Here is a 20444-nt window from a genome sequence, read left to right as displayed (position 1 = left end):
GTTGACACCTGCAACAATATAATCAGGCTTGCACAGTCAGTGGTTTACAGTACAAAGAAACACAACCAATCCCTGCCTGATATGACTTGTCCTGAGCCCATTTAATTGAGCCATGAGTCATGTACTGTGGCCATAGCAGAGAGAGATCTGGTCCATCCACCGCACTCACTCTAATGACTCCATGCCTGTTAAACCCTCTTCTCATGTCAGTAATGGAGTGATGTTTTATAGGCTACACGCTGCGCCCGGCGCATGGCTCCTCTCTTCCCCCTGACGGCAGGAGTATGACCCCTGCAGCAGCAGGCCAGACCTGCTGGAGGTAATGGCTCTGTCTGCAGTAAAAGACTAGTACTGAGGCAGTGAGGTAGTTGGCTGCGTCTGCAGCATCCTCCTGGCCATCAGGTCTGGGATGTATACACACACACACACACACACACACACACACACACACACACACACACACACACACACACACACACACAGGCAGACATACTGTACACACAGGTAGACACACACACACACACAGACAGGCAGACATACACACACAAACAGGCAGATACACACACACACACACACACACACACACACACACACTGTTTGATGTGAGGGTGGTTTTGGGGTCTGGACGTTGTTACTGCTCTCTGGGGGTGATGCAGAGCCTTCCTGTCACTAAAAGCACTGTTCCCTAACAAGGCCTGCAGGCTGGTAGGACAGGGCAGGACAGGACAGGACAGGACAGGGCAGGGCAGGACAGGGCAGGGTGGGCCCTCAGGGCACCACTGGAGAGTGGGTGCTCTGTTGTCTGGCTCTGCCTGTCACTCAGGGAACAGTGGCAAGACCACTGGGGAGAGAGGTTAACAATAGAAGGCCTATGAGGACAGAAGCCCATTCTGACTGGGGGATGGAGAGAAAAGGAATGGTGGAGCAGAGAGGAGAGAAGAGGGAGAACATGAGAGAGAGGAGAGGAGGTCAGGAGTGTTAAGCCTGCCAGGCTGAATTAGAGCAGAGATGATCCGAATGATGCCTATGCAGGGGAGACAGACCGCGTTGACCCAGTAACCCTGAGGTGTGTGTGTGTGTGTGTGTGTGTGTGTGTGTGTGTGTGTGTGTATGTGTGCGTGCGCGTGTGTGTGCGCATGTGTGTGCGTGTGTACGTGTGTGTTTGTAACTGTGCGCGTATATTCACAGTTCATGAAAGTCATTGTGTACAGTACAGTATGTGTCACTTGTATAACACCTAGCTGTCCCTATAGGGTCATTTCTCAGGCAGTGTGAGTACACTTTAGAGCCCATTTCACAACACTCTCTCCCCCCTGCCTTTTATTCAGCATATCACCTCTCTGGCCCTCTGGTCAACCACATGCAGACCTCTATCTGGAAGGGTGACCTGGGTTAGTGACTGTATAGCATTTATCTGTTATAGCATGGGAATGGAGTAGGTGGTGGTGGTGATGATGTCGTCCACTACACATAGAACTCTGACTCATCTGCATTGACGTATAATAGGGCGGGTTGGGTGGGGGCACTAGGTTCGGGTGAACCCCCACCCACCCACCCATCTGTCCACTATGCTGCCCACCCCCCCAAACAGTCACATGATCCACATATGAGAGTGTGAGGCATCACAGAGTGGGAGTGAATCATACACACACTAACCAAAGCACTGAAACATTGAAAATGACCAAATGAAAACTCACAGCTCCATTTTTCAACCATCTCCCACCCCACCCCACTCTACCCTCTCTCTGTCTGTCACTCTGTCACTCCTTCTGGATCCATCCCCCCTCCTTCTCTCTCTATCTCTCTGTCCCTGGAGTGTGACGGTCAGGACCTATCGGCCAGTGGCCAGTAGCAGCAGTAGCAGCAGTAGCAGCAGCAGGGACGGCAGATGAGAGCGATTGGCTTCCTCCCCGTCACCAGCCCTCCCCTCCTCCAACACAATAGGGCTGATTGTCCATGCGACACACACACACACACACACACACACACACACAGACACACACACACAGAGGGGGCTTTACTCTGGGGCTGCAAGCAGGCTGAGTGACGCTCCCCCGCCATATGCCCCTTCTCCGCTGGAATGTGATTATCTTCACTACGCTACGGACTGGAAACGCAGACAGAGACAGAAACAGAAAGAGGAAGAGGTAGAAGAAGTACCAGCGTGAGAGACAGAGAGTCAAAGGGCGAGTGAGAGAGAGAGAGAGAGAGAGAGAGAGAGAGGGGAGGATGCGACGAAAGCAGCGAGGCAGCGGTTTAGCGCAAGTCTGAACCTGCCTGTGTGTCTGTGAGAGAGAGAGTGAGAGAGAGAGAGAGAGAGAGAGAGTGAAGAGAAGAGGGAGAGGTCTTTTTTTTCATTTTGTTTCTGCTGTAAAAGACAAGGATCCTACTCCTGTGGACAGTAGCAGTGGGACTTTGACACTCAGCTTCAGACTGGACTAAAGGAAGCCTTGTTTCAGGTCAGTAAGGGTTCTGTCTGTACACTGTAGACTGGACTGTTAGCTCTCTAGTAGACTGTTACAGTAGCCCATCGAGAGGCACAATGCATTCACATGCAGCTGCAGATCAGGGGCGTTTATCAGCAGTCCCACAGCAGTGGAGTTCTACACCGATACACAGTTAGAATGTTGGATGTATTACTGTAGAGACACACTGCGTGATTGTGTGTGCGTGTGTGTGTGTGTGTGTGTGTGTGTGTGTGTGTGTGTGTGTGTGTGTGTGTGTGTGTGTGTGTGTGTGTGTGTCTGTGTGTGTGTGTGTGTGTGTGTGTGTGTGTGTGTGTGTGTGTGTGTGTGTGTGTGTGTGTGTGTGTGTGTGTGTGTGTGTGTGTTGTGGCTGTGCCGGGGGTAGGAGGGGTATTAATTTGCTCTCAGGCTTTGTTTGTTGGGTGAGCCCCACAGCTGCAGCATTTCTCAGCATATGCAGTACACATGCAAACACACACTCACACATGTAGAGGATCTTCTCCAGTCTCCAGCTATGATTGCAGGTAGCTGTCTTTGCAATGGTTGGCTGAAGCTGTGCCTGGTGTGCTGTAGGAGGAAGTGTTAGCCTCGCCGGTTGTGTTTAGCCTGCTGTAGGTAAAGCTGTTAGCTCTCCCTGCTGTTTTAGCTGTATCATAGACTGCCAGCACACCCCTCTGGGTTTAGCTTAAACTGTAAGTTACCATTATCTTCCTGTGGTGTGCAATGCAGCTCAATGTGTTAGTGATAGCTATCCCTGCAGCTAAAATCAATAGATTTACCAGCTTCAATATGTTAGCTGCAGCTGTGTTCTCTTCAATGTGTGTATCTGAAGCAGACATGCAGGACGTCTTGGGGGCAACTCAGGGATCAATGGGGCTTCTTTCTGGCCCATCCCCGGGGCTTGGGGGCTCAGGGCTTGGGGTTTGGGGCTCAGGGCAGGGGGTTTGGGACACAGGGCTGGGGGCTGGGTGGGGGCAGGGAGGCTGTCACAAAGGCTGTTGGAGCAGGAGGCCCACTGTGACCAGAAATTAGATTAAATGGAGAGAGCACATCTAAAGAGGAGAGGATAGGGGTGTTAAGACCCTCATCAGACAACACAATGAGCTCTTAACACACACACTCACACACACACACACACACACACACACACACACCGTACGTTGTGTTCACAGCATCAGCATGCTGCGTCAGCAGCAGTGCTGGTCACCCAGGGCAACTTCAGCTCTGTTGGTCTCACCCCCGCATCTCCTCTCTTTCTCATGATCGCATGTTTTCGCTCCTTCTTCCTCTTTTTCAATCCAAGGCCAAACTGCATAAACAGCATTAAACAAACCTCCATAAACAGTCAGACCAGACTCATCATTTTTTTAGGAGGAGGTTGTTGACCTTGACCTCAGTGTGGCGTTGTCTTTCACCTGACTCACTCACCATGGCAGGGAATGATGATGACACACAATCTACTGCTTGAGTCTGCCTGGAGTGCCAGATGGGCGGAGTTTGCACTTTTGGGACTCTTCCATTGGTTCCATTGCGCCAGGCCCACTCAATCAAGCACCGCTTCGTAGTATTTGTTTTTAAATACTATTTGAAGTGTCTGCTCTACTGGATACTGTAGGAGAGAAAACGAACGTGAGTGATACTAAAAAAATATCCAGCGACAAAGGGGAACTTCAGTTGTGGTGGGACATGCGTGCGTGCGTGCGTGCGTGCGTGCGTGCGTGCGTGCGTGCGTGCGTGCATGCGTTTCTCTCTCTCTCTCTCTCCCTCTCGCTCTCTCTCTCTCATTAACATCCCAGCCTAGCCTCCACCTCCAGGCTTGCTTCCAGGCTGCCACCAGTTTTCTGGAACTTTCTGTGCTTGCATTCCTCCACCACTGTGAGGCTTGGTATGGGGTTCAATGCCTCCGGTCAGAAGAGCTCATTCATGTCTGACTTCCATTTGTGCCACAAGCTCCCACACATGCTGTTATATTGCTATGCTATTTAACATCAATTTAGACTATTCACACACCCGTATTCACTGAGATCTGTCTGTCACTCTCAGCCTGTTTGTGTCTACTCATGCAATATGAGAGAGAGAGAGAGAGAGAGAGAGAGAGAGACCCGGCATTGTGATCAGACAGAGGACAGTCTCACTAAACCGAACAAAATGTGAGAGTGCAGCTGTAGTTGTTTTAACCTGGCCAAACAGGACAGTATTAATCATCATCAACAACAACAACAACAACAACTTTCTCTGAATGAACCCAGTCCCCACTCATTGTCTGGGCTATTTATGGAGAGGGTGCCAGACTGGTGTACTGGGGATGGGTACCAATGATACGTGAAGATTGGGTGAATGGTGATATTGATTGACACATTTTGGAGCCTCCATTCCACAGCTGTGGCCTGCATCATGCATCCTGTCGTCACGGTGATGGAGCTCAGAAGGACTGGCTAGGGACTGGAGAGGTAGTGTAGAGTGGGAAACGAGAGAGAGAGAGAGAGAGAGAGAGAGAGAGAGAGAGAGGATAGAGAATGTGAGGAAGAGAGAAAGAAAGAAACACCTGCCTGTCGATGTTATCACACACTCTCCATATTGATCACTTCCCTCTGTTTTCCGAGCGCCTACCCTCCTCCTGTCTTAATCTGAATCATTGTCTCTCACACACACACACAGTCAATTTCACACCTGCATAGATAATCGCCTGGCTATGTTGCTGATATGAAGTCCTGTCCAGAGCCCTCTCTCTCTCTCTCTCTCTCTCTCTCTCTCTCTCTCTCTCTCTCCTGGTTGCTGTGTTCCTCTGCCTCTCTGTGTGTGATGTTAATTGCTGTAATGTTAAACCAGACACACATATCTGCCTCTATAATGATCAGACAGGAATCGTTTAGGCAGGGGGGCGTTCAGGGTCACCTCACCAGATCATTGTAACCCTCATTAGAGAACGTGGAACATGGAACACTGAACATATAACGTGGCTAGACACCCTGTTTGTTCTGCTCTGTGGGTGATACAGGAGAGACAACAGGGGCTCATCTGGTCAATGATTTACTGATTGAACCCCCCCCCCCCCCCCACCCATCCCAGCCCCCCCTCCCCTGACCGGCATACACAGCCTCTGATTGGAGGCATGTGACTGGGCATATTAAAGCTATCTTTACTGTGCATGTGCAAATCTCCATGGTTATTACTGTATTTATGCAGAGAATGGATGCCAATAAATCAGTTGCTGCGTATGCTAATGTACTTACTGTGGGAGGAGGATAGAGCGGATTTTTAATAGCATTCGTGTTTCATTTTAATGGAGTTATGACTGCAGGTTCCCCGTTATGTAACTGAGGTAGTTGAGTTAATAAGAGTAGGGACAGTTCTGCAGTTTGATTTGTATCTGATTTCATATTAAAGAAGACGGCCTCATTTCACCTGGCCTGAGAGGAGGAGGGGGGGAGAGAGAGAGAGGGAGAGAAAGAAAGTAAGCAAGAGAACAAGAGAGTTAAACATTAGCTCTGTCCCCACTCCCAGCCCTTCCCCATACCTGGTCACACAGGCGTCCTGGAAACCGGTTTGAACAACGGCAGCCCACGGGTTGATGGGTAAACATAACAATACAAACAGAAAAATGCAGTAATCACTCGATGAGGAAACCTGCGGCGCTGGTTAGAGGAGGACAACTTCCTTTTAGCTGTTTTACTGGTTAACTAAACTGGCTGAGATGGAGTATAACAAACACAGGCTGGGAAAACCCCAACAGCACTGGAGAGGAACTTATTCAGGTACTGTGGCCATCTTATCATTTTCCTTTCTTGTGTGACCACAAAACACACACACACACACACACACACACACACACACACACACCACAGCGGGTCAAAGTAAGATGTACTGACAGTGTTAGCACCTCAACGGTTGGAGGAAGTTTCAGCTTACCACAGTACAGTACTAAACCATTCTCTTATCTACATATTACTGGGACACTATTTCAAACTCCTCTCTTTTATAATGTCAGAGACTACTATACATTGGATCGTTGACATCATGACATACCGTAGCAGGAGAGATAAAAGAGTAAAAGAAGAGCTAGATTGAAGGAGGAGATAGTGAGAGAAATAGTGAGAGAGAGGTGGAGAAAGAGAAAAAGCTAAACGAGATGGAGGAAGTAGAATAGGAGGGGAGAGTGGGGTGGGGGGGGGATTGAGTATAATAAGTATCAGGTCATGCCTCACAAATACAACCACAACAATGTACATATTTTAAGGAGCAGTAGTTTCCTGTAGATGAGTTGGCCAATGGTAAACGTTACAACATACAGACCTGTGTGAAAGAGTGTTAAATGACAATGTTAACACATACAGTACATATCATAATGTGTGCTAAACTATTTTGATGTATGTGGAAGTGAGAACACTGCTGTGGAGATCTATAGTGCAGTAGCATCCAGTTCTATGATAAAGCTGAGACCCGATGTTCTATTTATCATGTGTACAATCAGCAGTGCCTCTCACTACAGTGATGTTTATTTATGTGTATCAGGTCTTTATATACTGTATCACTTCTCTTTTTCTGAAGTATGTATCGTCAGGTTTGATGTTTGTGTCACAGTAATGGCGAGTAACATGGTGAATAAAGGTCAGACCAGGAGGGGAGGGGAGGGCAGAGAAGAGGACTAGAGGGCAGGAGAGGAGAGCAGAGAGGAATGAGGAGGGGAGAGGAGAGGAGAGGGGATGAGAGGAGAATAGATGGTAGGAGGGCAGAGCAGATTTTCACACTGTAGTTCAAACAGTACTCATATCTTGTTTGATGCAGCTCTGCCCAGCTATTTTCTGTAGTTAACTATAACTAAGCTGTTTTGAACGCACACACACACACAGTTTGCAATAAATCTGATAAACGGCACAGCCCATTTACTCTCTGGTGATAACTGGCCATCTGCCCAGAAGGACATGCTTCTGTATAACCCAAACAAACACACCACTGACTCATCTCTGATTCATACATTCATACTTAGGCAGCAGGCATGTCACTCTTGTCTATCTACAATCAAATCCACTGTCATCCTGCTGAGTGACATTTGATTTCCTGAATGGCTGCCATTGATTTGGTTATTCTTCCAAATTCCCCACAACAACAAACTGTTCTCCTGATTCGCTGGTTAGGTCTCTCATTGACCTATGGCACCCTCAGGTCTAACCAATCACAGGGCAGGAGTGGACTGCATGTCCCGGTCACAGCTGTATTGTCCTGTGTTTGGGCCTGACGTTTAGTGGCCAATCGGGAACCGAAAAACAGGAACTGCTTTTTTTTTTTCGGTACAGGAAGAGGAAGTTTGGGGTCAGAATAGTTGCTGGGACTCTGTCGACAGTGAAGCATCATGGGACATGTTGGCCTGTCTCTCTTTACTCACCGCAGTGGAAGGCGTGTTTTAACGGCTGCTATGGCAACACATCCCCCAATTGAGGGGGAAACAATAGCTGTGTGACACTGTAGGTCATTTGGGCGAATGTGGGAGAGAAGGGTCATAGTTGAGGTATTGTATGTTGGATTGAATGTCTGATATGTATCTAATGCTTTGGATACACTCCTTGTATGTGCTGCTCACTGTCCTGCATAGAAAACATGGCTCACGGAAGGCTGTGCCCTCCAAACTCAATGCTTGCCTCTTTGAGCAACTGGACTGTATGTGTGTGTGTGAGTGAGAGAACAGCAGGCAGGCATGTCATGAGGAGTCCAGATGGTGGGTGGAGAAAGCCCTGCTTTAATCCCTGCGCCAGGATGGCGTACCCTCCCCCCCCCCCCCCCCCCCCCCCCCACACACACACACCCTCCATGGCCCCACACTGAGCATGCCCATTTCTCCCTAAACTCCCATTATCCACGTTCTATGGCAGCATCAACTGTGCTATTACCAGTGAGTGTGAAGTTAGTGTTAGGCAACAAGTCCTAACTGTTAATGTTGAAACAGGCTGCTGTAAGTAGTGGGTTTGCATGTGATGAAAATGAAGAACAGAGCTGTTTGTGTGTGTGAGTGTGTGTGTGTGTGTGTGTGTGTGTGTGTGTGTGTGTGTGTGTGTGTGTGTGTGTGTGTGTGTGTGGGCCTCATCATTGTTTTTAATAGCGTCGCTATTTTCTCTTTAATCTTTTATGTGCATATGAAATGGCTCTGGTGAGAGTGTATTAGATCTCCCTGGTGAGGATGCCCTAGATATCACAGTCTAGCTAATTAGAATTAAATCTCTAAGGGTTGGAACACTCTTTTATTTTCAAACAAATAGAAGATGAACTCCCCTCATATGCACCCTTAAATTGAGGAAATTGCCCCAAATATGAATATCTCCGGCCTCATGTTGGTTGAGAGTACTGCTGTTGTAACTGCTGTCCAGGATCCAATGTCCCACAATGTTACTCTTAAGATTCCAGACTGCATTGCTCTCTGTCTCTCTCTCTCTCTCTCTCTCTCTCTCTCTCTCTTTCTCTCTCTCTCTCTCTCTTTCTCTCTCTCTCTCTATCTATCTATCTCTCCCTCTCTCTCTCTTTCCATCCATCTTCACCCCCCCTCTCTCTCACCCACTGAGTTGGCGTCCCTGTTGAATAAATCATGGAGTTCTATCAAACTGCTCCAGCCTTGTTCCTTGTGGCCCTCTTTCCTCAGCGGCATGGTGAATATTTACAGTAGATGTCTGTGTGTCCCGGTTCTCTTGTTACAGAGAAGAAGGGCAAGCCCAGCTGTTTCCAGTCCAAGAACGCGGATGAGGAGGCGTGTGTGGGGGTGAAGATCGAACACGCTCAAGGTAGGCATGACCTGATACTTATTATACTCAATCCCCCCCCCACCCCACTCTCCCCTCCTATTCTACTTCCTCCATCTCGTTTAGCTTTTTCTCTTTCTCCACCTCTCTCTCACTATTTCTCTCACTATCTCCTCCTTCAATCTAGCTCTTCTTTTACTCTTTTATCTCTCCTGCTACGGTATGTCATGATGTCAACGATCCAATGTATAGTAGTCTCTGACATTATAAAAGAGAGGAGTTTGAAATAGTGTCCCAGTAATGTGTAGATAAGAGAATGGTTTAGTACTGTACTGTGGTAAGCTGAAACTTCCTCCAACCGTTGAGGTGCTAACACTGTCAGTACATCTTACTTTGACCCGCTGTGGTGTTAAGCCTGCGCTGTGGTGTGTGTGTGTGTGTGTGTGTGTGTGTGTGTGTGTGTCTGTGTCTGTGTGTGTGTGTGTGTGTGTGTGTGTGTGTGTGTCTGTGTGTGTGTGTGTGTGTGTGTGTGTGTGTGTGTGTGTGTGTGTGTGTGTGCGCGTGTGTACGCGTATTATGTGTGTTGTGTAAGACGTGTCATAACCCATCTTCCAAAGGAGTTTCAGACTGAGCTATTTTTGCCTCCACACCTCTCTGTCTGCACTGTATGTTGCGTGGGAGCTGTGACCCTGACAGTCATTTTTGACCTTATGTGATTATCAAGGATATCAAGCATGTTCATTGAAATTGGTGTGTTTTAAGCTTTCAGTTGATAAAAAATTGGGACAGATTAGAAGATTGAATAGCATGAATAGCATGAAAGAGCGAATGTGGTCCTGTCCCAGCCAGATGTGCTGTGCAGAGGACAGTGCAGGCAGGGGCAAGGGCAGGAGGACAGGAACGCTCTACTCAACAGCTCACAGCTCCACATGGGTGTGAAGGAAGCTGTGGGTCTCTACGCTGTGCTACTTTCATATCACACTCGGTGTGTGTGTGTGTGTGTGTGTGTGTGTGTGTGTGTGTGTGTGTGTGTGTGTGTGTGTGTGTGCGTGTGATAAATGAGTCTCACCCTTCTGTGTCACAGCTACTCTCCCTCTCTTCGTCCATCTGCCCTCCTCCAATCATCTGTCCCTTCCCGCTCTACTGTATTTTTGTTCCTTTCCACTTTTTTGTCTATCCTCCCCTCTCTGAGTGCATCTGTCCTTTCAGTTGTTTCTCTTCTTTCCCTTTCTGTCTTCATCTGTCATCCCCCGTGCAGCGCCCTCTCCATCTCCCTCTCCCCCTCTCCCTCGCCTCCTCTCTCCCTCTGCCTCTCTTCCGTCCCAGCCTGAGAGGGGGTATAATCTGAAATTGTGTTGTGGATTAGGGGATGAGACAGGGTTAATCTGAAGAAAGTCTGGGAGGTTAAACAGTAATCCCAGGCCTTACAGTAAGTCTCCCTTTCTGTTGTAGTCTGGCAGTGAGTTCAGGCAGGGTTAACACCATGTTCAAGTCTCCTTTCCGCCAGCAAAACCAAATCCATGTTGTCCAACATACACACACTGTAATCTTAGAGCCAGAGGGAGACAACAAATCAGACTACTTTCCATGTACCAGCTATACCATCTGTAAGCAGTGTGTGTGTGTGTGTGTGTGTGTGTGTGTGTGTGTGTGTGTGTGTGTGTGTGTGTGTGTGTGTGTGTGTGTGTGTGTGTGTGTGTCTGCCCATCGGTCTGTGTGTCTGTCTCTGTGTCATCAACAGTCATGCATATTCTATAGGTAAGGGGAAGAGAGATGACCTGGCCCCTCAGTGAGTTGAGCTCAGAGGTCATCTCCCCGATCGCTACTCTGTTGACTCATTCAAACACTGTGTTTTATGTGTCACCTCAAAACGGTTCAGATTCTGCCAGTCAGGCTACTGTAGCCCTGCCAACTGACAAGGACTTACTGGCATTGACTCCACTACACCACAAGGCTGAGGCTTATTGAATCAACCTTACACAATGTTGCATGATTTTTTATGAAGTGTTGTTTTTGGTTGGATAAACTCAGTTCAAAACAAGGCTTGCCTACCAGAAGTGGGCCCCTTGTAATGCTCCAGTAGGCCTATAGTACTGTAAATACTATACTAGTATATTAAGCAACCACACATCACACAGTCTTACAGTAGAAACCACGTCATTCAACACCATTAAATGATAAAACATGCAATAAGGAACTTCTTCACAGGAATCCCTACAGGTCAGACTGGTTTTTTGGAGGAAAATGCCATACCTGCCATACCGCCCATTGTTCCATAGCATGCACACAGTATTAGATGAGATCAATGACCTATTTATATGTCTCACTTTGTTAAAATAGAATGCTGGTTTCCTGTGCTGCTGGGTTCCATTGACAGTGACAGTTAGAACCAGAGATGCTGTGAAGGACCAGAGTGTGTTCAGTGCTGTGAGAAACAACCTTACTCAGACAGAAACAGGAGAGCAGACCATGCAGAAGCTCCACTCACAGTTCCCAGAAAAGAGAAATGGTAACGATTATAGTTGAGACTTTTCTAGTCTCACTTGTAAGTCTCACAGCCTCTATAGTGAATGCTTTAACTAAGCTTACTGTACAATTTGCCTAGGCTTTTTAAGACCACGGTCTCTTGAATTCTATTGATGTCTGTGAGTATCCGTGTGGATTGGCTTTAATTCTTATTGGTTTATGTCAGAGGAATGGCACCGTGCTGCAGGCTGTGTGTGTTTATGCTCATTGAGAGATCAGGTGGACTGAAACCTCCTGTGCAGACTGTATATGACAGTGGCACCCAAATGTTGGATGGAGAGTGAGCACAGTCCGTCTGTAAGTACAGTCTGTCCGTCTGTCCGTCTGTCCGTCTGTCCGTCTCTCTCTCTCTCCCTCTCTCTCTCTCTCTCTCTCTCTCTCTCTCTGTCTCTCTCTCTCTCTCTCTGTCTCTCTCTCTCTCTATCTCTCTCTCTCTCCTCTCTCCTCTCTATCTCCCTCTATCTCTCTCTCTCTCTCCTCTCTCCTCTCTATCTCCCTCTCTCTCTCTCTCTCTCTCTCTCTCTCTCTCTCTCTCTCTCTCTGAACAGGGGACTTCTACATGCTCCGTCCGTCCGTCTGTCCGCTTCTTCTTTCTTAATGAGATTAAAACAAATCAGATCAGCAAAAAGAGCGTGAGGAATCTGGTAAACACTTTAATGAAGCTGATTCGGAAGGTGTGTGTGCATATTTCTACGTGAGTTTGTTTGAGTATAGAACCTCAGATAGGCTTTGTTTTTATTCTTAGCACACTGCTGTAATCCTGGCTATTTTTAGTTGAAATCAACATCCGACTGTTCTTGACCAAATTGGATCCGACTTTGATTTATTTCTGTTTCTAAAACATGTTTTACATTTAGACTAGTTGTTGGAGCCCGGAGAGGTATGCCAGTAAAGGTGCTACTGAAGTGAATTAGCTGATGCTGCTACACTGTACGAGGCTTTGTGCTGCTGTATGTTTTAAAAGCTGTAAATGAGTTTATTTACTCTCCCATTCCTTTCTAAATCAGAACATTCTATTACATTTCAGTGACCAAGACCCTCAGGTCACTCTGACAATTATCACAGCTGGGAAAGTGCTAGAGTGAAGTGTGTGTGTGTGTGTGTGTGCACGCGCGTTTGTGTGTGCGCACGCATGTGTTTGCGCGCGCGTGTGTGCGCATGCACGTCTGCGTGTGCACATGCACGTCTGCGTGTGCACATGCATGTGTGTGTGTGCTGTGTACTCTGTTGGAGCTGTCTCTGGTTGTACTGTTAGAGGGCGGTGAGTGAGTGAGGGAAGGAGGAGTCTTCTGGTCGTTGGAGAGTCTCCACTGAGCTGAGTCACTTGGATGTGCTGCAGTGCCTGGGAAGATTGTGTGTGTGTGTGACTGCCAAACTCTCCCTACTGCTCCTCTGGGAGACTAGTGCTACCCATCCGTCCTGTTAGGAAATCCTACTACACTCTACTCTATAGCACAGGCTTCACTTGAGGTGAGTTTATTGACTGGTTTGGTCAGTACTCTAGCTCCTACTCTTCTCCTCCTATTCTCTCTCTTTCTCTCTCTCTCTGTTTATCTCTTTCTCTCTCTCTCTCTCTCTCTCTCTCTCTCTCTCTCTCTCTCTCCCTCTCTTGTTTTCTCATGGTTTCCCTAGCAAATGAATGTGGTTGATATCCAGTTCCATTGTGGCTGTTTTTAACATGACGCACATTGTAGAGACTAAACCACTCATACCACATAGTGAAAGCTGTAGTAAACCGCTTATATTCTCTACTCTAAAGTCTACTGCACTGGGTGTACTCTCAAATGTTTTGCCCTCAAACGTAGCATTCTACACACAGAGAGATAAACACTCAGATACTTGCAGGGGGACGGTTTTGTTGATTCTGTTGCATAGTGAGAAAATGCACTTGGTCATGTTGTTTTGAGGTTTTTTTGTTCCATGTTTGACTATTTCCATAGCTGTTGCCCTTTTGCACTTGAAGTATTAGATAATTATATTGAGTTACTTTATGACCACAGTTATTTTGTTATTGCAAAACAGAAGTCCAAAGATCGAATTTTGATTGTACATATTGTGGTTTATATTCACTTTCAGTCTCATTCCATTCCCATTTTCTCCTTTGCCCTCACCTATCCACACTCCTCATTTGGAAATTACCCTGACAGATCGCTCTATAACCCATTTTGAATCCCATACAGAATCTATTAAGAATGTGTGTGTGTGGGTTGAGTTCTATTTTAAGTTGGGCTGGGCTGGGCTGGGTGGGGACAGACAGGTGTGTCATTGTTTTCATCCTATATGAGTGTCGATACACATGTTGCCTCAGGATTAGAGAGAGAGAGAGACAGAGAGAGAGAGAGAGAGAGAGAGAGAGAGAGAAGGAGGGAGGTGTCAAGGGGTGTCAGTTGCAAAGGCATGTCAGGGCTGTCCCATGACGCCCCAGCGAAGTGATGTCATAGTATTTTTCAGGTGAAACTCAATACCTGTCCCACATAATAACCCTTGTCTACCTGCACAGGTACTGTATGAGATATGAGCAATTAGATATGTGCATGCATTTCACAAGCACTGAGGGAAATTACAAAGCAATTTGATTTATTGGGCGACAGTTATGGCCTGAACCGAGATACCCTTGAAACTGCCAAATTTCTCAGCCGCTTGACTCTCGATTTTTTGCCATTTCCCATGTCTGCTCACCATGCCAATGTCTACACATCCCCTGAATATTGAAACAATTAGTTTTCATTTTCGTTTACCAAATACCTTAAAAAATGAGCATTCAAATTAAGATGTTTTCTTAGTCAGACCTACAGAAATGTCTATACAATCAATTAAGATGCAGCTTAAAGGCCCCATCAGGTAATGTCTCAGAGCAGTGCATCCCGGCCAAGTTAAGTTCATAGGTAATATAGTTTGTATTACATGTATAAAATATTGCATTCAAGTGCCCATAGACAATGTTTGGTGAAGATCAAAGTGCTAACTGTTTTGATGAATGCTAACGAACGTGAACGTTCTAAGCTGCAGCAAGATTACAGCAACAAACATCACAGTTGCCAGTGAGAGAAGCTTTGAATGCTAAGCAACCTGCCCAGTGATGAGCACATGTTTTTTGTAGTTCAGCAGACCAACATACAGCACTATAGCGGGTATCAAAGCTGTGTGCTGGAAAATCGTATTAGTGACAAACCTTAACTTCTCACTTAAAATGTTGTTTTTGTACATTAATATATATATTGTCAATTGTACGGTAATAGACTGGTAATAGAGTTAGTAGATAAGGTTATACCACAAATTAGATACAGCTCTGCAAGCTGATATTTGAGAAGGCACAGTCAGTAGTTACTGGTTCACTGTTTGCGCTCTCTCCTGTTATTTTCCCCCTCTCTATTCCACTCTTCTCTCTCTCTCTCTCTCTCTCTCTCTCTCTCTCTCTCTCTCTTTCTCTCTCTTTCCCCCTCTCTCTAGGGTAAAGAGTATGTTTGCCTTCTCTTCTCTGTCTGATTAGAGAGCGAGAGTGGTTATGTTAGATTGATACATTCCTGTAGCCTGCCCCCTGGGCCTTGTGGTAAACATGCATTCTTTGTGTGTCTGTGTGGCAGTGGGGGCGAGGACAGGGAGGGGTCCATCTAAATGCTGGATAGATATTTTTAGTAGTACCATGATCAGACTGAGGGTGCTAACACAGAGGGCTTGACCTGAGGTAAATTCCTGAATTATCTCTTTTTTCCTAAGCGGATATTCCTCTCCAGTCCTCTCCCCTCTGGACTTCATGAAAGATTGAGAGGGCTATATTTGGTCTAATTTCAGTTCTCATGAAATGGCAGGGATGGAGCTCCACTCTGAGTGACAGAGTGCAGTTGGCCCATGCTGGGAGAATATCAGTCATATTCTCGAAATGTAATGTTCTATGGTTTTGGTACATGGACGCAATAATAAACTGTCACCAGGTAATTTTGATCATTTGCATTCTGTCAATCATAATGATTGATTTGAGCTATTGGCCATCTGAGGAAATTCATTTTTTCACCATTTTTTTGCAGACTTACTGAAGGTAGACGTCAACTTATTTTGAACCAAGCGAATGCCTACAGGCTGAATTCCTCCCTGTCAGTGTCTACTGACTCAATAGTAAAATGTATTTTCGTCTGTTGGAAGGTAAAGGTCCAGTTGCCATGGTAGCAAGTCTCCAACAGTATAAATCAAGGAGAAAGCCTCAGATGGACTCTGTTCACCTCAGCTCTCACAGCCTGCTTCAGAGTACTCCATTTACTTACTGTTTCATTTACCACTCCTTACTGCTTCACCACAGTATTTTCCTCAGGGTTTCCTCATGTCAAACATTCCGAACCAACAAGAAGGCAAACATGCATTGTGCATGTGTCTATTTATCATAAGCTAACATGTTGTTTTTTACTAATATCACCAAAAAGAAAGAGAGCTGACTGTTGTCATAGTACGGTATGGGAGTTGCAAATCCTTTGTTTGTGTGGTCATGTTGTGGCCGCTATGTGTGTATTTTCCCTGGTCGGACAGAGCGTGCTCAAACCTGGGTCTGTGTGAATGGGCCAAAAAACAACCACCACCCCCCACAAGGCTGTCGTTCAGAAAGCCCTCCATGTTTACTGCAGCGACAGCAACATCTTTCACCTTTTGACAACGACACCCCCCCCTTTCTCCTCAGTATTGCCCAGAGGGGGGAAGAATGAAAGAGTCCAAATGTGTCTCTGAAATAGCCCAGAATGGGTCTCTTTGTGTCACTTAACAACTTAATGCCCACATGCTTTGGGTTTAGCAGGGCGCTGGCTGCTAATTTGCATGGGGGTCTTTGGCAGGCCGGTTTAATGAGAGGAGGCGTGCGTGTGTGAGTTTGTGTGTGTGTGTGTGTGTGTGTGTGTGTGTGTGTGTGTGTGTGTGTGTGTGTGTGTGTGTGTGTGTGTGTGTGTGTGTGTGTGCGCACGCACGCACGCACACACTAATGAGGTGCAGCTGACCCAGCCAGCCAGCCACACTGACTGGCCCCAGGGAAAGGAGATAGAAAGTTGCACCTTATCACTGATACAGTCAGATGGTTTTTCATCCTCGTCATCATCAGGATTGGGTGGTATATGGTCATCTCCTCCTAGACCTGTCATCTGTCGGGCAGGCTACTTCAAGTGGCCCAGAGATGACAGAGGGAGGGATGATTAGAGACACTAAGGCCAGAGGACTAACGTACTCCACTCATGTTTACAGCACATACTGCTTGCTCTGTTCTAGGAAGGGCCTGCATACATCTGGTTGAAAACATAGAGGTGATTTACAGCAGAATGGCTGGTGTTTGACATTGTTCTTAACAACTCCATAAGAGTTAGTGGAAAGGCTTTGACTGACTCTCTGCACCCTATAAGCAGTATGTTCTCTGTAATCTATAAGAAGTATGTTCTCTGTAATCTATAAGAAGTATGTTCTCTACAATCTATAAGAAGTATGTTCTCTACAATCTATAAGAATATGCTCTGCATGGGAAGTTGATTTGTGGGTGGGGACTTTTTTTTGTCAAACATATATAATATGAAGTGAAACATGTTCCAATGTGGTCCTTCAGCGTGTTCTTAATGTGGCTGTAGAGGAAGGGAAGCATGGAATTAAGAGTTCCTGAGGTTAACCCTAAAATGATCTAGTCAGAGTCTTGGGCGATGTTTTTAGAGAGTCGCCCTCCAACAGATCGTGGGACTCTTTTAGTCAGTCACGTCCATTTCTTGTAAAAGCTGCCTCTAGTTGAACCAGATCTGTATAAATAGCTGGTGGACATGGTTTTGTGGTACTCTTCCCTTGCTGTTTTAAGATTATGGTATGATAAACGCAACCCATAATAAATAGATGCAGTAAGCGGGTCTGGGCTCTTTTTCTGTGTATGGTTCTATATGTACTGTCTTTTATCTGGGCTGTTCTTAGCTATCTAACTGTTCAGAGTCCTCTTAGAGTTGTCTTAGAGTTTGTGTACAGTATTGCATATGTTGCTTACATCCATACAGCTTAGATCCTACGATGTACTGTATGATGAGTGAAAGTATTATGAATTGAAGGTCACGCTAATGTTCTCTCAGTGAACTCATCATCACCATCCCATCTTCTCTACAGGCTTGATGAAAGTGATACGAAAAAAGGCTTTCAAGGACTTATATTCGTGGACTGAGACGATAGACAATGGACACATCTGATTGTTGTATATTTAACTGTATTGTGGCAGAGTGTACTATATGTCAGCTCAACAGACATTGGTCGGCCTAAATCATACCTAGTGAACATTGACTTTGATTTACTTCATTCATATGATTGACATGGTTATTGACATGACTGCTTGAAGTGGAGACGGAAAAAGAACAAATGTCTTTGTGTGATGTAATGGTACCACCTGCGTGGCCCTGGTGACATCACAATACCATCCATGTAGGGTGGTTTTACCTTAGTAGGCATGGCTATGCATGTGTGTCGAAGGCCAATAGCCCAGAGTGGAGGGGTAAACGTGCTAAAAGTGTAAACAGTCCTCTATATAAGCCCTGTCTGTCTGTGACTGTCTGTCTGTGACTGTTAAACACTGCGGACTGAAGCTGGGCCATCTGTCACCAGCTGGTTGGATAGGCTCTGTACTGCTGGTAATCAACTGGATCATTAGCTGGATAATCAACTACATGGAGACTTGAATGTGTAGCTTCAGGCTATTTGTGTTGTATGGGTTTTTAGGACGATTAGGAACAGGCCAAATGGTCAGTTGAGTAGTAAGAGAGTGGATTGTGTTGTGTGGGAGGATACAATCGCTGTAAAGGTCTGAGGTTTAGGCAACAGTGTGTGTTTGAGTCATTGAAGTAGGATGTGAAATTACAGAAGGAGGACATACAGTACAGTATGAAAGTAAGGAGATCCCCTTTCAAAACTAATTACAAATGTCAGCATATACAGTGCTGCTCTCACTCTGCTCTCACTCTGCTCTGTGACCAAGTAAGTGTTTTAAAATATTGAGAGTCTCACCGTTCCCCTTTTCCCTCTTTGTTCCAGCTCTGAGCAGCAGCCCCTGTGAGTGCGGCCCTCCCAGCGAGAGGGTCACTCGGGCGGGTGGAAGCAGAGAGAAGAGCAGGTGGGGTGTCAATGGAAGAGGCTCGGCCAGCAGGCCCCCACTGCAGCCCAAACCACAAGGTACAGAGCACAGTTCAGACCCACACACACACATACACACATACATACACACACAGACAGACAGACACACACACACACACACACACACACACACACATAAACACACTCATATTATTCCCTACGTAAGAGATTAATTTGAGTCATATATTTCTTAGCTCATCTGGCATGACACAGGATAGTCATGTGTTGATCTCACCTGTGACTCAGAACATGTACTGTATGAGTAAACCACACACAGAAGAGATAGGGTTATGTAATATAACAGAATGTGACCCAGGACAGGGAACCTTGACTGCTTGGCTGTTACATTCCTTTTTTATTTGACCACAGTCAATCATTCTCCAGAGACAAGCAGAGAGACCTGAACCCCCTACATCAATCCATAGACCATCCATTGATAGTACATGACTACATGCCAAATAAGTGTACACTTCATACATGTATACATGTGCGAGTCCACATAAGCATTCTGGATGGTAAATGTTATACTGTAGACCTTCACCTTACTGTAGCAAGTAACATGCATAATACACATGGTCATAGACACTCTGCCCAAAGAAACCTGTCCTGCCCTCTTGTGTTCATATGTGTACACTACAACAAAATATTTCCTAAGTCAATTAGGGCTGACAGAGAGGTGAGTTTGGCTCCTGTCAGTGCAGTTACAATGAGGCTCCTACAGTGGTCATGGTCTGATGGTCTCTAGCCCTTAAAGCTGACCTTTGACCTTTGATCTGTCCCATCCCTTTCTATAGAGACCTGATGGTTTCTAGCCCTGACATTTGACCTTTGGCCTCTCCCACCCCCCCCCCCCCCCAGTGCCTCCAAAGCCAGCGCACCTCCAGAGCCCGGTGACAGAGCCCGGCATCCCGCTGGGGCGCACCCAGAGAGCACCCCTCAGCGTCAGGATGGAGGAGGGACGAGGAGGAGGGGCAGTGACGGGGAGGAGCCGGGACAAGCCCTCCAAAGTCTTAGACCTCATCAGCCGATTTGAGGAGAACAGGTAGAGCACAGTGCAGGGAAAAGATGTCAAACACAGAATCCATGGGGATGGATTGAAGGGCTCCTTGCAGATGTGACAAGTGGTCCTTAGTTTAAGAAATTATAATCTGTGGCAATTTGGTGAGGAAAAAGTCAGAATTTATCTAAGAAACTGTGCTTACTCAAATCTGTCTTTGTGCGTCTGTCTTGTGTGTGAGCGAGAGTGTATGAAAGAGAGAGCACTGTTTGATATGTGCGTCAGTTGCCTTTTGTAATAGTGGCAATGAGTGTGATAATCAAACATGAGTCATGAGTGACGTCTAAAACGTGCCCAACTGGAAAGTTTGTCTTTCTTAATATGTTCTACTACAATATAGGATGAACTAAAAAACAGAAGTTGCTTTTAATTGTCCTCACACACCAACCCGGCTAGCTCATTGATATTTTGGGAAAGCTGTAGACAGAGCAGTGGAGATTAGCTTGTGTTTCACAAGCCAAGCTTTGGGGATGAAAGGAGATCTGCACACAGCACAAGTTCAGTGCGCTGCTCAGTTGTGGGAGAGAGCTCACTGCTGTGAGATGAAGCCCA

General features: G+C 46.3%; 1 protein-coding gene across 4 annotated transcripts in view; it reads left to right on the top strand.

Moving 5' to 3' along the window:
* The first annotated feature begins 2031 nt into the window (after nucleotides 1-2031).
* Nucleotides 2032-20444, top strand: part of fgd4a (FYVE, RhoGEF and PH domain containing 4a) — a 31458-nt gene continuing 13045 nt past the window's right edge. Inside the window, exons 1-4 of one of the 4 annotated variants that reach the window (XM_083665916.1) lie at nucleotides 2032-2459; nucleotides 9149-9232; nucleotides 18737-18874; nucleotides 19694-19877. In XM_083665916.1, coding sequence (XP_083522042.1) covers nucleotides 19783-19877 — 95 coding nt within the window. In that variant the 5' untranslated portion in view covers nucleotides 2032-2459; nucleotides 9149-9232; nucleotides 18737-18874; nucleotides 19694-19782. Of the gene's footprint in view, nucleotides 2460-6058; nucleotides 6221-9148; nucleotides 9233-13079; nucleotides 13187-18736; nucleotides 18875-19693; nucleotides 19878-20444 lie in introns of those variants that run through there. The other 3 variants (XM_083665915.1, XM_083665918.1, XM_083665917.1) reach the window with 3 other exon arrangements.

This window comes from Argentina silus (assembly GCF_951799395.1).
Source record: "Argentina silus genome assembly, chromosome: 3".
Lineage (NCBI taxonomy): Eukaryota > Metazoa > Chordata > Actinopteri > Argentiniformes > Argentinidae > Argentina > Argentina silus.
This window is presented reverse-complemented; position numbering and strand designations above follow the sequence as displayed.